The following is a 12,218-nucleotide window of genomic DNA, read 5'->3' as shown; positions in this document are numbered from 1 at the left end:
GTGATTATTTGACTCTCAGAGACTTGGCAATCAGTAAAGGATTCTTAAAAATATTATTTTACATTTGAAATTACACTTATGGAACACATCTTTACATTTCTCATGAATAGTATCTACTTAATTACATTGGCAAATATACGCTGACTTCTTTTAAAACGCCCCGTCTGGCACCATAGTAGTAGTTCGGCGTAAAAACGTCAAGGAAACGAACGCCTCCGTTTTTATTAAGTCTCACTCGTCTGACAGAACTCAAGTCAGAAGAAACATCTAAATCACTTGCATGACCTGAACTCTAATTACATCCAGCCAGGCTTCAACCACCAGAAGAGAGAGAGAGAAAAAAACAAAAAAACAAGAGATATTCGCCTCCGTTTACTTCTCAGGCGAGGCGGCCTGAGGAGCGAGCGCTCCGACGGGGCCTTTGGGTGCTTCTGGTCGCTCCATTTCCAGTCCCTAGAAGAACAAATGCAGTTTTCTGATTGTCTGTTTAGAGCCACATCTTTCCGTCGGAGGGTAACTTTTTTGTGTTGTTTTGATGTGCAAAAACAATGAGAAGCGTTACGGATCCACATCTTCTAGATCACTTCGAGAATCACCCAACATCATTGGGGATTCGGATCCCTGAGAGAAAGAGAGGGAGAAATGGTGAAAGAGTAAATGTCATTATTTATTAAACACTAGTGTATTTTATTCTATCGCTGTTGACACTGTTTTATGATATAACTGATGATGGACTGCTGAATTAATGACAGACAGAGCTCTACCTGTCTGAGGCTTCTGTCTGAGTTCTCATTGGCCGGGCTGCCGTCTGAACCATTACTGCTGCCGGACTGCTCCTTCTCATTCAGTAAAGCTGTGGCATAAGCTAGAGTGTCCTAAACACAAAAAACAGCATTCACTGAACTTCATTCAGCAGTTCACATGTACTCCTAATGACTCCTAAAATGGGTGGCTAGCTAAACCTCCTGTGTTAGCTCCAAGTAAATCATATGTATTTATTATTGCTGTCAAACGATTAATCGCGATTAATCGCATCTAAAATACATAATATGTGTGTGTATACTGTGTATATTTATTAAGTATATATAAATACAAACACATGCATGCATATAATTAAGAAAAATATGTTATGTTTATATATAAAATATATTTATATATAATATAAAATATAAGAATATACAGTAAATATATAAATGCATATACATGTAAATATTTTCAAAATATATACTGTATGTGTGTGTATTTATATATACATAATAAATACACAGTACACATATGTAAACAAAAACTTTTATTTTGGATGCGATTAATCGCGATTAATCATTTGACAGCACTAGTATTTATTTATTTATTTTTTATTTTAAAAGATATACATTTTGTACATTTTAAGATCAAATACAAGCTTAAAATAATTTTAATCAGTAGAAAATGTAACTTTGTACTTTGAAATGAGCTTAAATGAGCATTTTTGTGTTGTTTTTATTTCATCTCAAAGGAAAGCAAAACATGAAGGATGTACAAAAGTGAGGGAGAGGGAAAGAAAGAGAGGAAAATAGCACTCCTAAGATTTTCACAAATTATATTTTGGATTCAAACTGAAGTTTTCCCTAAAAGTGCTGTGAACTAAAACTACTCAAAATAGTGTTTAGTAATTGAAATAAAGCTGAAATAAAGTAAAATATAAATAGCAGATGGAAAAAAAAAATTTGTCCCAGCATTTTAATCATTTTACATCAAATCAGTCAGTGGGAGCTCGGAGCTTTCAGAAGAAAAACCTTTCACAAAAGTTTTCAACTTTAAATTGTAAAGTTGAAATTTCAAGTTTGACAAATACATAGAGTTTATTCTGGTTATGTATAAAGTAAAAAAGTGTGAGTGCCATACCTGTGCTGAGATGGTGCGCTGGAAGGTTTTAGCCGTGGACGTCTCATTCGATACGTTACTCTGAGGCGTCCAGTAGTGCTCAGACATCTGAAAGAGGAGAGAAGGGGAATTCAATAATGGATGCTATTTCACAACAAAGAAGTACTGGAGTGTGTGTGTGTGTGTGTGTCTCTTGCCTTCTTCTGAAGCCACTGCACTGCCCAACTCCAATGTCCTGAGAGCTCTTTAAAATAGTCCTTAGCTGGAGAACATCTAACAGAAACACAAAGACATTTAACAATGCTGCCAGAAACACTGACAGTTCATTAATCACATTAGATCTAAGAATGCATAATTTATCGCTGACCATAATAGTATCAGCCATAATTATTAGGCAAATAATGGAAGCAGACAATATTAGACGTTATTTATTCAGATTCAAATAGTCATTTACTAAATAGTTATCTTTTCTACTGTACATTAATTCATTTTGTTTTTCGTGATTTCACATCATATGGAATTATTGTTTAAAAATAGGAAAAACTGTAGACATTTTTCTATCTATCTATAATAATAATAACAATAATGTATGCATTTAGCAGACGCTTTTATCCAAAGCGACTTACAGTGCATTCGGGCTATAAATTTTTTACCAGTATTTGTCTGTCTGTCTGTCTGTCTGTCTATCTATCTATCAAATATTGGCCAATAACCAAAATGGCACCTTTATATCATATATACCTAACACACAATTGTATTATATACAATTACATTCAATTATGTCAATATCCATATTGTGTATCCCTAATTTGATCCCCGTGTTCTACACTCACTTCTGTGCCAGTGTGACCAGCAACTTCACACACTGATAGCAGCGACTGCTGTCCACATTGTTGCTCTGATGCATCAAAGCTGTGAAAGAACGAGAATCACATATTAGTACACATTAATTTAATCTTACAACTACTCACACTGATAGAGCCAAATGATACGGTTCTTACCCAGAAGGCCCTTTTCAGATTCAAATGCATATTTGAGCCTCTGAGACTGCAGAGGGTCCTCTACCATCTGAGAGGAGAAAATAAGAAAATAAGGGCGTTACATCATTATATCCTACCCAAAAACAGTTTTTAGGACAGCACACGGTCATCACTCACCAGGATCTCTAGGAGCATCTGAAAGACGTTCTTCAGTTCGTGAGGAGGAGCCGTTTCCAGATGGTTCTACAAGTCACATGAACATGTCATAAGGAAGATTGTAGTAGGTTTGCTTATTTTGTAAAAACAGGCAGGGATCAGCTCAACAACTATTTTCCTGCAGAGATTACTTCAGGTTTGTATATTTATGTATATATGGTATTACTTCACCTTACACAATATACATATAACAATATATTTTTCTATAAATAATATGTACAATAAAAACAATACATTATAAATATGAATAAATTACATATATAAATTATTTATTTTATTTATTATCAATTAAAATTAGTTTAAACTAGTCAGAGTACCGACCTTGAGTAAGTGTAGGACTCCCAGTGAGAAAGGTTCGTTACAGAACGAGCAATATGTGATCATCTCTATGAGAAATGACAATGGGCCGGACAACTCACGCATGGCAAACATCACCTGAAAGACATGTCTCAGTCAGTAGTGTGCAGTACAGACAAACAGAGACAGGAGATAGAGAATAAGAGACAGCGTTACCTCCATGAGATACACCTGCCCTTCTGCTTTGAAGAGCAACGTGTTGATGTCTGGATGTAGAGGCAGGAGGGGTGAAGATGGAGCCACCAGTCCTGATGAAGCGTGCTTGAACACTCCTTGAGCTGAACACACATGAGAAGTGCATTAACACACCAGCGTTACCTCATCACTCACACAGAGAACCATTAACATCTAAACCAGGGGTCGGCAACCTATTTTAACCAACATAATAATCACTGGCATGTGAGCAAAAGGGAAAACTGCATACCGACAAGTCCCCCCAATAATTAAAAATGGCTAAACTTTTTTTTTAAATCACCAAGGCTGCATTTATTTGATAAAAAATACAGTAGAAACAGTAATGGTAAGAAACATTATTACAATTTAAAATAACTCTTCAGTGTCACATGATCCTTCAGAAATCATTCTAATATGCTGATTTGCTGCTCAAGAAACATTTCTGATTATTATCAATGTTGAAAACAATTGTGCTGCTTAATATTTTTGTGAAAATCATGATACATTTTTATTTCAGGATTCTTTTATGAATGGAAAGTGCAAAGTTCAAAATCTTTTTTTTACCATTATAAATGTCTTTACTGTCACTTTTGATCAATTTAATGCATCTTTTCTGAATAAAAGTATTAATTTCTTTCACCAAAAAAAAAAAAAATCTACATTTTAAAATGTATTAAAAAGTATTTTCTTTTTAGTGCACATTAGTATTTTATTTCTTTTGCAAACTACCATTTCCATTTTTTGTTTACATTTTTTTTTTTTTAGTCATTACGTTTTTACGCCCTCGTAATAGTTTTCGTTAATGATAATAACTTTGGTGTGTGTCCAGAAATCGTGTGTTCTTACACTCTGTCCTCTGAGACGTGAGGTCTGTGTGCAGCACGATCAGGGCCAGAGTGTTGTGAAGATGCAGGAACTCACGAGCCTGTGCTGAACTCCAGCGCCGGTGCTGAAACACAGAACCAGCAGAACGTCATTAACACAGAGATGAACACCTAAAGGGACAGTTCACCCAAATATGAAAGCTCTGTTATCATTTACGCACCCTCATGTCATTCCAAACCTGTTTGACTTAGTTTTGTTCTGTGGAACAAAAAAAAGAAGTATTTTGAAGAATGTTGGGAACAGTCTCGGTTTGGTTACCAACATTCTTCAAACTATCTTCTTTTGTGTTCCGCAGAAAAAAAGAAACTCATACAGGTTTGGAATGACACGAGGGTGAGCAAATTATCACAAAATGTTCATTTTTGGGAGGACTATCTCTTTAAGCAAGCAGTAAACCCCAATATTCTCAAGCCAAATAACACTTTGTCAGGTGTTAACAGAAGGTGTCTGCAATACCTGGTTGTTTTGCCGGTTGGGTCCCAGGAGGAAGACAAGCATCCGACGATAAGCAGAATGTTTCAGCAGCAGCTGACATGGCCCACAGCCCTAAAACACATCATCAGTGAATAACTTACATTTGTTCCTTCAGCTCCTAAGAGTGGCTTTAGAAGACATAATATCAGTTGTCAGTGTGGGCCCCTTTTATGGTGCTTTTTTGGAGCTTTCTATTTGTTTTCTTTATGGAAAAGAATAGCATGAGCTTTCTTCACATATACAGTCTGATGCCCATAAGAGTGACATCATCGTTCTCACCCTCTGAGCAAAGTTACTGAAGAGGCTGAAGTACTGAGAGCAGTTCTTGCAGTTATCCGGGACATCCTTATCCAATAGAGACAGCAGCATGTCCAAAAGACAGTCCAACCCAGCGTCCTGGAAGTACAAAGCACTCTCCAGGGTCTTCTCCAGGATGGTGGCCACCACGACACGGACCTCCCGCACACTACATTCCAACAGACAGATCCTACAGAGAACGAGATTCACCCATTAACAATGTTAATTAGTTGAACCAGTTTTCCACTTTTTGCATGAACACGTGGTAAGAGACGATGGATGCTGGCATATCTGAGCTGGTTGGGAGGTCTATGGAAACTTTCCCTGCAGAGCCAGATCTATTGTTCCCTCCAGGGAGAAAATTTTTGTGAAATTTCAGTTCCAGGTCTCCATTGATAAGGGAAACGTTTGCTTTTTTTTGTTGGAAGTGTGTCAGAGCTCAATCAGAAAACGTTCGGGAACACTCCCTGGCTTCTGCTGAGGTGCTGCGTGATAATTGGGGCAGCCCTAACATCCGATACGAAGCAGCCAAACGTGTAGCAGGGCACTACGCCCCCCTTACTCCCAATCCGGAGCACCTTTTGACGTGGCAGGCATCTCCAGATCACGCTTAAATGCTTTAAACATTAACATCCCCTGACTGGCCCACATTTTTGGTTGACAGAAAGCAGCTGTGGCCGTACCCCACACATATGCTATTAATTTTCAGTTGTATGATTATGACCACACACTTACACTCCACACAATCACAGGTGTTAATGATAGGTGGCTTTGGGGAAACTGGGCACTAGGTAAAAAGTGAGGGAATATCTAATCCTTCATGGTCTCCTGGGACAGTTTATGGCTTTTCATTTCTTTTTTACTTCTTAAGGTAGAAACTAGTACAACAGAACATTTAACATAAGTCAAATGTAAAGTGGCCTCAAAACATATTTGGACACTTAAATACCACTTGGTTTGTTATATTGTGTCAGATACTTTTTGGTGTGTTTAACAGAGGCATGGAAAGATCCGTTCTAAATTTAAAAAAGGTGAGAATGCAGCAAATTGGACTTCAGATAGTTGCATTTTCCCTCTCTGTCTTTACAACACACTATTCCCAATGATATCAATTGATTTGCAGTGTTCTCTGACTTTGTGAGTGCAAACGGACTGATATTAGCAAGAGAGAGAGAGATACAATAGCAAGAGAGTCTTCCTTTGTTTTTTCTTGTCAAAATGAATTTCTTTGGAATTATTAATTATTTTAGCCTATCATGTAAAATGAAGCCTTTAAGGGCTGCTGGCGGAAATAACAAGTGAAAATCCCATTCACTAGCACTCACCTATCACGTCCACCTGATTTCAGCAAATCAAATCAGGTGAACACAGACAGTGTGATTAATATTCATGAGCACAGCTTTCTGTTAGAATTCAGTGCATTTTATATTATTAGTAATATTAGTTATTGTCATTATTAATATTATTTTTCATTATCTATATTACTGTATTTGTATTTTTTATTATCTATATATATATAGATATACAGATGTATAAAGACATTTTTATATTTTGTGTCTGTGTGTGAACAGTCTGGTTAGTTTTACTTTTTGCTAGCCAGTGGGGATTTGCCAATGTGTGCATAGAGGGATAGAGATAATGTTGCTCACTTGATGATCTCCCTTCCTTCAGGTGCCACCAGGTACTGGACCATCCACTGACACGCCTCACTACTCTTGGACAACAAAACCTCCATGGTAGCGATCCACTCCTCTGTGTCCACCCTGAGAGAGAAGACGTCAGAGTTCCCACATTGAAAAAATACACTGATAAGTCTAAAGTCATTTTTATTGTTTTAATTTTACTTTATTGCTCATATTTTATGCACATTTACAGTGCATTACAAATGCAATTAATTTTAAATGAGCAATTATAACTAATAAATAAAAAAAACATTTATAATTATAATACAACGAATATATTTTGTCACTATTAAAAAAATAAAAATAATAAATAAAAATAAAAATGTCACCACTAGTTCTTGTCTTTGTAATAGTTTACCAATAATAACCCTGTGTGAACAGGCCTTGATTTTAAAGTACTATAAACTAAAGCATCATCCCAACCTGAGTTTCTTTTTAGTGCGCAGATAAGTGTGGAAGAGGAACTGGACAGCCAGCTGCAGGCTGGTTTTGGCCATGGCCTGATACGATGGATGCTTTAACTTCGTCTGAAAAACAGTATAAAGCTCAAATTTGTGTGCAGGAAATACAAAGTGCTTATAAAAGAGGCTGAATGCTCAGAGCTTACCGCGTTGACAGAGGCCAGAGACAGTGTGAAGTTGAAGTAATCACTATTGTAAACGTCTCTGTTCTTCATGAACTTCAGATTTTCATCTCTCACCATCTATACAGATCCAAAAGTCAATTTTTGTGAACTTTTTGAGAAAACAACAAAAATGTCTGAAACACTGTATGAATAATATAATTATAGTTATAGTATAGTATGATGTTGTCAGACCTTAACATCCACTCAACCTGGAACATTTCTTTTAGTCACATTGGAATTGCAATGCATGAAAAGGCCTTAAAATCTCTACCTGATAGATCCTAGCAGGCATCTTTTCCACAAACAGACCCTTCTTCTCTCCTTTCTTGACCAAGCGTGTGAGCAGGGTGAGGCGGTCATTGTTGGCTCGGGGTGGCCGTGGGGAGGATTGGGGTGAGATCTCTGGAGAGGATGGGGCTGACCTGAGGTGAAGGATTATGAACATTAATGAGAGAGTCCATATTCCAATGTTCATGGAGGAAGTAAAACGCTAACTCACAGTGAGAGATCCTCTGCCTCCTGCCTCACGATGCTGACTCGACTCTTTTTGGGCAGGACGGGGGAGTTCTGGTCACTGATGCGCTGGTAGAACAGCATGTAGGCGTTCCAGTAGCGCCGCCGCACATCCGGGTAGGGGTTAGCTATAGCATGTGAACAGAGTGGCAAAATATTAATATAATAATATGAACACCATGGGTGATAATGACGATGACAATGTGACATTTAATCCATCTAAGATGTACTGTGTCAATGTTTTTTATATATTAAGTCAAACAAAATAAATGTTAAAAAGTCACCAGTCAATAACATGAATAATGCTTTGTGGTTACCACAGTAAAAATAAACAGATTTTTAGGCCTCATTTTGTGTTCATGTTGAAAGATTTTACAGTCAAAGTTTATTTGATCAACTTGGTGCTGAAGTTCCAGTATTTTTGACATCATTCATTTACATTGATTTAAGGAAATATGAATAACTTACACTGGTCATAAACTCTGGGTCTGTACTCTCCTCCAAAACACTCGTACTCCAGAGTCTCATCGTTCATGTCAAACTCTTCAACAACATTGTCGTTAAACTTATACCAGCGTCCTCGTGAACTACCCCTAAAAGAGAATAAAGCGTTGAAAAACACACATTACAAACATTGCTCAGTTCTCCTTGGTCACCCAAACATTCCTTCATTCCCTCAAAAAACTTGCCATTTTAACGCGCCATCACACTGCCAAGCATCTGGGACAGTTTAAGGCTCTCATAAAAACACTCTTGCCAAAAACAGAAGCATGGCCCCCCCGAAGACCCATAAATACACATACATACACACATAGGGGCAAAAAGACCTCCCAGAAACATGTTTCAGATATTACATTTGCAGAAGTATGCCCTATATATAGACTGTGTATTATGGAAATAGATACTGCAGAACTTCATTTATGTATTGTTCAAACACAAGACCTCTTGGACACGATGCATGCCGTAATCTCTTACTACTTTTCATACTTTGGGGATTTGTTCCCTAGAAATAAACTCAAGCATTAAACTCAGAATCCAATTCTTCCCTTATCGTTTGTGTAGATCAGTGATTCCCAAACTGAAGCCAAAGCCCTTAAATAAAACCTAAAATATTTGCTTGAAGTACCCCCAAAGAAATTAGCATGTCAATAATTGAACAACATGTTAACATGTTCACAGTCCTCTGATGTAGGTTAACAGCTACTGTCAGCAGATACACAGACATGCTGCTTTGAGCATGTAAAATATGCTGCTGCTGCAAGAATAAGCACATATAAATCCTGTAGCAGATCTTGACAGGTGGAGCTGGGGAGGTGGAGGGTTTCAGAAGAACTGCAAGGCTAGCTTGCTGTGAAGCAGCAGAGGCCAATCAACTTGTGCCATGCAGTAAATTATGTTATTGCTAGCAGACTGCATGTATAGGATCTATCAGCCTAGAGTTTCATAACTAAACTAGATATTAATCAACTCACACATCCCGGTTTGGAAAATCCTTGTGTAAATGGTAAGGCCTGATAAGAAGAAGTGTACTACCATCTTCATCAACTCTCAAACCAAGTAATCAAACTCTCTCCTTTAGCTTGGTCCAGCAAGTAAACCCTGAACATCCACCCAGAAAACCCCAAAAACACATCAATAGACACTCTCTCTTGCAATCTCACCGGCGGTCTTTGATGAATGAGTAATAGTGTCCTGCATGGGCCTGTCCGCTGTGGACCACCACTCCCACCAGTTCATAGTTCTCAGAGATGGTGACCTTCTTCCGAGGCGATCCCCCGGATCCGGCCTCGCCCCCTCTCCCGTTCTCTCCATGATCTGCACTTGAATCTTGACGGGCCATTCCTGACACTGTGTACGGCTCCATGTTCAGCACCCAGGGGAACTAAAAATGAACACAAATTATTGAAATAGATGCAAATCCTTTATATACTAACATTCAAATACCTGGGGTCAGTAAGATTTTTTTTATGTATACTTTTATTCAGCAAGGATGCATTAAATTGATTAGAAGTAACAGTAAATATTTTTACATTGTTGCGAAAGTAAATTCTCTATCAAGAAAATGCTTATGAACTTTCAGTTCATCAAAAAAAAAAAAAAGTATGATGATTTCCACAAAAATATGAAGCAGCACAATTGTTTTCAACATTGATAATATGTTTCTTGAGCACATATTAGAATGATTTCTGAAGGATCATGTGACACTGAAAACTGGAGTAATGATGCTGAAAATTCAGCTTTGCCATTACAGGAATAAAATTAGGCTCTAGACTGCAACCATTTTTTTTTTTAATGCGAGTTAAAATTTGACCTGGTTGCATTTGTGCGAGAGTCTGCCTACCTGCACTTGCATTATCAGTCACGTACATGAAAGGTGCAAATTATGAATTGAGGAAGTTTATGAATTAAGTCGTAAAAAAGAAAAAGTCGATAGCGGATTACTTTAAAAAACAAAGCATGGAGGGAGAGGATGCTGGTGGAAAGGACGAGCCACCGAGCCATACAGACTTGGACACAACTGATGACAGAGATCACAGGTGCGGACAGAACAGAGCGAGAAAAGAAAAAAGAAAAGGAACTACTTGGACACTTTCGATTTTGCGACCTTGGTGTCATGTTTTACAAGAAAAGATAATTGTCTGTTGCACTTACATCTATACACCTTTTACTTTCTTAGACTAAAACGAATGCTTCAAAGATGGATTCATTATTAGTGTTAATGAAAAGCACAACAACAATAAAACAGTACAATGACAAACTACCATGTATGACGTTTATTAACAAAAAAGAAAAATCAAGGCATGGCATACACCACATGCCATCCGCTATCATTTCCTCATCATTTTTGCAGCACACACCTTCATGCTCGTGCACACCTGATACGCTCGCACTGAAAGCACCTCTCTCACTCTCTTCACGTGATCAGTGAAATCTGACTCCTGCTGCGGCTCTGCAGCATGCGCTGTATGGAGTAGAGCAGATGCTTTTGTCCAACTGAACTAAATGTTTTTATTTCTTAAAAAAAAGCACACCGACAGTGGGGGCGGTACGGTGTTCAGCAAGTAATGTATTTGCTGTACAACCGAACACTGTGTGATACTGGTAACACTGACTACTGCAGCAAGCCTGATAGATAGATATATAGACAGATAGATAGTAGCAGATAGGGCTGGGCGATATGGCCAAAAAAATTATCACAATAACATTTTTCAGATCAGTCGATATCTGTAATTATCACGATAAATGCAAAATCTTTCTTTATTCAAGTTTCAAGGCAGATTTTTGCTCCTTAGTAGAAACCAGACCATTAACTGTGGTTTTAAATTACTCTTTATGGTCAGAACATGACAAACACTTCACGATTTTTAATTCTTTACACTTTTCCAGTCATTTTCCCTTTAAATAAATTTATTTTCCTAAAAATAAATATTTTAATAGAAAAAATGAATTTCTTAGCTTCTGCATGTTCTAATGAGAGATATTGTTTCAAATTATGAAACAGGTTTGTGCTGCCTGACTTTGATGATGCATATCTTCAGCACAGTTTGCAGTGCAGGCTCCAATATTAATAATATTTTTGTCTCTTAGAAATGCACATTTGACAGCAGCTTGAGCTGACAGTAGTAGTAGCTTGAGTTAGGATGCAGATGTAAATTTATGTTCACTATCAAAAACAGTAAAGCCTGTAAAAATTGTAACAACCTCATTTTTATATGGTGAAATTTAACTGTTTGAGTTTTTTACAAATTAACCATTTGTCTTCCATAGTAGCATACATTTAGATCATGATAACCACAGTTAAATCCACACATATAGCATGGTTAAAATATAACTACATGGTTTCTAAGTATCTGTATGAAAAACAGTAGTCTAAATACATTTAGTATAAATGCAGAAACGCTATAGCTTAATCACAAAAAAACGAAATTTTAAATATAATTTTGAATACTTTCCGTACCCACTGTATATATATATATATATAAATACATTACAACAATACAGTGCATTCTAAATATGCATGACTTTCATGTAAGCATCTCAAATTGATATCTTTTTCCTCAAATGCTGTGGAGGGTCTAATAAACTACAGATCAAATAAAAGTAGATTTTAAATACATTTCTCATCTGACATTAGAAATTTCTCTTTAGTAT

At 37.1% G+C, this 12,218-nt stretch overlaps 1 protein-coding gene across 1 annotated transcript in view; it reads right to left on the bottom strand.

Moving 5' to 3' along the window:
- Positions 1 to 41: 41 nt before the first annotated feature.
- The window catches only part of LOC107716549 (ubiquitin carboxyl-terminal hydrolase 24-like), a 98,085-nt gene continuing 85,908 nt past the window's right edge, over positions 42 to 12,218 (bottom strand). The window contains 19 exon segments of the mRNA XM_016523025.1: positions 42 to 621; positions 765 to 875; positions 1,885 to 1,971; positions 2,061 to 2,136; positions 2,697 to 2,775; positions 2,865 to 2,931; positions 3,021 to 3,086; positions 3,381 to 3,494; positions 3,573 to 3,694; positions 4,437 to 4,539; positions 4,932 to 5,021; positions 5,229 to 5,436; positions 6,896 to 7,009; positions 7,352 to 7,455; positions 7,536 to 7,631; positions 7,825 to 7,975; positions 8,053 to 8,194; positions 8,535 to 8,659; positions 9,728 to 9,948. Of these exon segments, the coding sequence (XP_016378511.1) occupies positions 559 to 621; positions 765 to 875; positions 1,885 to 1,971; positions 2,061 to 2,136; positions 2,697 to 2,775; positions 2,865 to 2,931; positions 3,021 to 3,086; positions 3,381 to 3,494; positions 3,573 to 3,694; positions 4,437 to 4,539; positions 4,932 to 5,021; positions 5,229 to 5,436; positions 6,896 to 7,009; positions 7,352 to 7,455; positions 7,536 to 7,631; positions 7,825 to 7,975; positions 8,053 to 8,194; positions 8,535 to 8,659; positions 9,728 to 9,948 (2,139 nt within the window). The 3' untranslated portion in view covers positions 42 to 558.

Source organism: Sinocyclocheilus rhinocerous, unplaced genomic scaffold, assembly GCF_001515625.1.
Source record: "Sinocyclocheilus rhinocerous isolate Xijiao unplaced genomic scaffold, SAMN03320098_v1.1 scaffold570, whole genome shotgun sequence".
In the NCBI taxonomy this organism is placed as follows: Eukaryota; Metazoa; Chordata; class Actinopteri; order Cypriniformes; family Cyprinidae; genus Sinocyclocheilus; species Sinocyclocheilus rhinocerous.
This window is presented reverse-complemented; position numbering and strand designations above follow the sequence as displayed.